Source organism: Macrotis lagotis, chromosome 3 (assembly GCF_037893015.1).
Source record: "Macrotis lagotis isolate mMagLag1 chromosome 3, bilby.v1.9.chrom.fasta, whole genome shotgun sequence".
Lineage (NCBI taxonomy): Eukaryota > Metazoa > Chordata > Mammalia > Peramelemorphia > Peramelidae > Macrotis > Macrotis lagotis.
In genome coordinates, this window is record NC_133660.1 from 152109201 (window position 1) to 152110978 (window position 1778).

The following is a 1778-nucleotide window of genomic DNA, read 5'->3' on the forward strand; positions in this document are numbered from 1 at the left end:
GATTTTCACCTTATCCCTCCTTCCCCTTTATTATAATATGTCTTTTCTACCTCCTAATATAATGAGATTTACCCCATTCAATCTCCTTTGTCCTGCCATCTCCTTACTGTCCCCCTTTTTAAGGAGGTATTCTATCTGAGTCACAGGCATAGCCTCTCTAATAGCGTTATAATTCCTGAGAGTTATTAGAGTCTTTATTCCAGGTAGGGATATAGCCAGTTTCTCCTTATTAGATAATAGTCTCACAGATAAGTTATGCATGACCATCACTTATGGCTAAGTTTTTCTATTTCATAGAGTTACAATTCTCAGAGTTATGAGAATGTTTCTACCTGGTGAGGATATAGCCACATTTTTCTTATTGTTTAGCTGATTTTTTTTACCCCCCCTTGTTTTTTTTTTAACCTTTTCATGTGTCACTTGAGCCTCCTGTATGATGTCCAAATTTTCCATTTAGCCCTGTTTTTTTCATCAGGAAATGTTGGAAGTCTTCCATTTCATTAAATGTCCATCTTTTCCCTTGGAAGAGAAAGTTCAACTTTGCCAGATAGTGGATTCTTAACTGTATTCCAAGCCCCCATGCTCTTCTGAATGTTTCATTCCAGGCCCTTCGATCCCTTAATGTTGATGCTGCCAGGTCCGGCACAATCTTTACTGTGGCTCCTTGATATTTAAATTGCTTCTTTCTGACTGTTTGCAAGATTTTTTCTTTTATCAGATAGTTCTGTAAATTGGCCAAACCATTCCTTGGTGTTTTCATTTTAGAATATCTTTAAGGAAGGGAGTGATATATTCTTTCAATAACTATTTTGCCCTTTGGTTCCATGATAACAGGGCAATTTTCCATCACTAAATCCTGTAATATTAAGTCCAGAAATTTTTTCTCTTCCATTCTTTTTTTCTCTTCCATTCTTCCATTCTTTTTTTTTCCTCTCTTGCCTTTATTATTTCAGCTCAACCATGGGGGTGGGGGCGGGGTGGGGCAGAGCCAGCACCAGGGCCTCTGCTCTGCACTGCTCCAGGGGGTGATCCTGATTTCTGAGCTTGGTCCAGGGCACAAAAGGGGTCTGGGGGTGGGAGGGGGGTCAGCACAGGCTGGGGCTTCTCGGTGGCTAGCCCCATTCCTTCGGCCCAGATGTCAACTTTTACAAAATATTCTTGCAGTTCAAGTCTCTGCTCAAGAACTCTTTCATCGCCTCTCCAACTTCTTGTATTTTGCTTCCAGTTCCTTAGAATATGCATCCAAATTGTAGGCTGCTTGCTCAAGAGCTGCTACTTGCTCCTCAATTAAAGTGATATGATCCAGATAAGGCTGAAGTGTTGCATACTTCTGGTTTAGGTCCTTGAGGTTCCTGCTGAGGTTGATGGCAGTGTCTTTCATCTCCAGGTACTTGAGGCTCCTCAGTTTGTTCATGTTTTCCAGCAGTTTATAGTACTCGCTGGTGGCCGTCAGCTTGCCCATCATGTACTTGGCCATTTTGGAGAACATGTCCTGGCACAGCCCTGTGATGTCCACCTTAGTGGGCTCCGAGGCCTCCTCCACCGTCTGCACCGAGGCATCTTCTGGACCAGGGAAAGGGGAATGGGGGAGGGGAGGGGAGGGGGAGGGGAGCAAGCAAGGAGAGGACGGGAGATGAGGGGGAAAGAGGGGAGAAAGAGGAGAGGGGCTTGGGCAGGGGGTGAGGAGGGGGTGCCCATTCTTTTTTTTAGAGAAGAATTTTCTTCATTTACCTTTTGCAACTCCTTTTCCAATTCAATTCTATTTTTGAAGGAGTTTT

At 43.6% G+C, this 1778-nt stretch overlaps 1 protein-coding gene across 1 annotated transcript; it reads right to left on the reverse strand.

The window, feature by feature from the left end:
• Window positions 1–1189: 1189 nt before the first annotated feature.
• Window positions 1190–1489, reverse strand: LOC141516283 (biogenesis of lysosome-related organelles complex 1 subunit 2-like). Its single transcript, XM_074227451.1, has one exon. The coding sequence runs from the start codon at window positions 1487–1489 to the stop codon at window positions 1190–1192; it is 300 nt and encodes a 99-aa protein (XP_074083552.1).
• Window positions 1490–1778: the final 289 nt, after the last annotated feature.

What these genes read in the sequence shown, in the direction of transcription:
- LOC141516283 (XM_074227451.1), bottom strand. Translation starts at nt 1,489, where the DNA reads ATGTTCTCCAAAATGGCCAAGTACATGATGGGCAAGCTGACGGCCACC.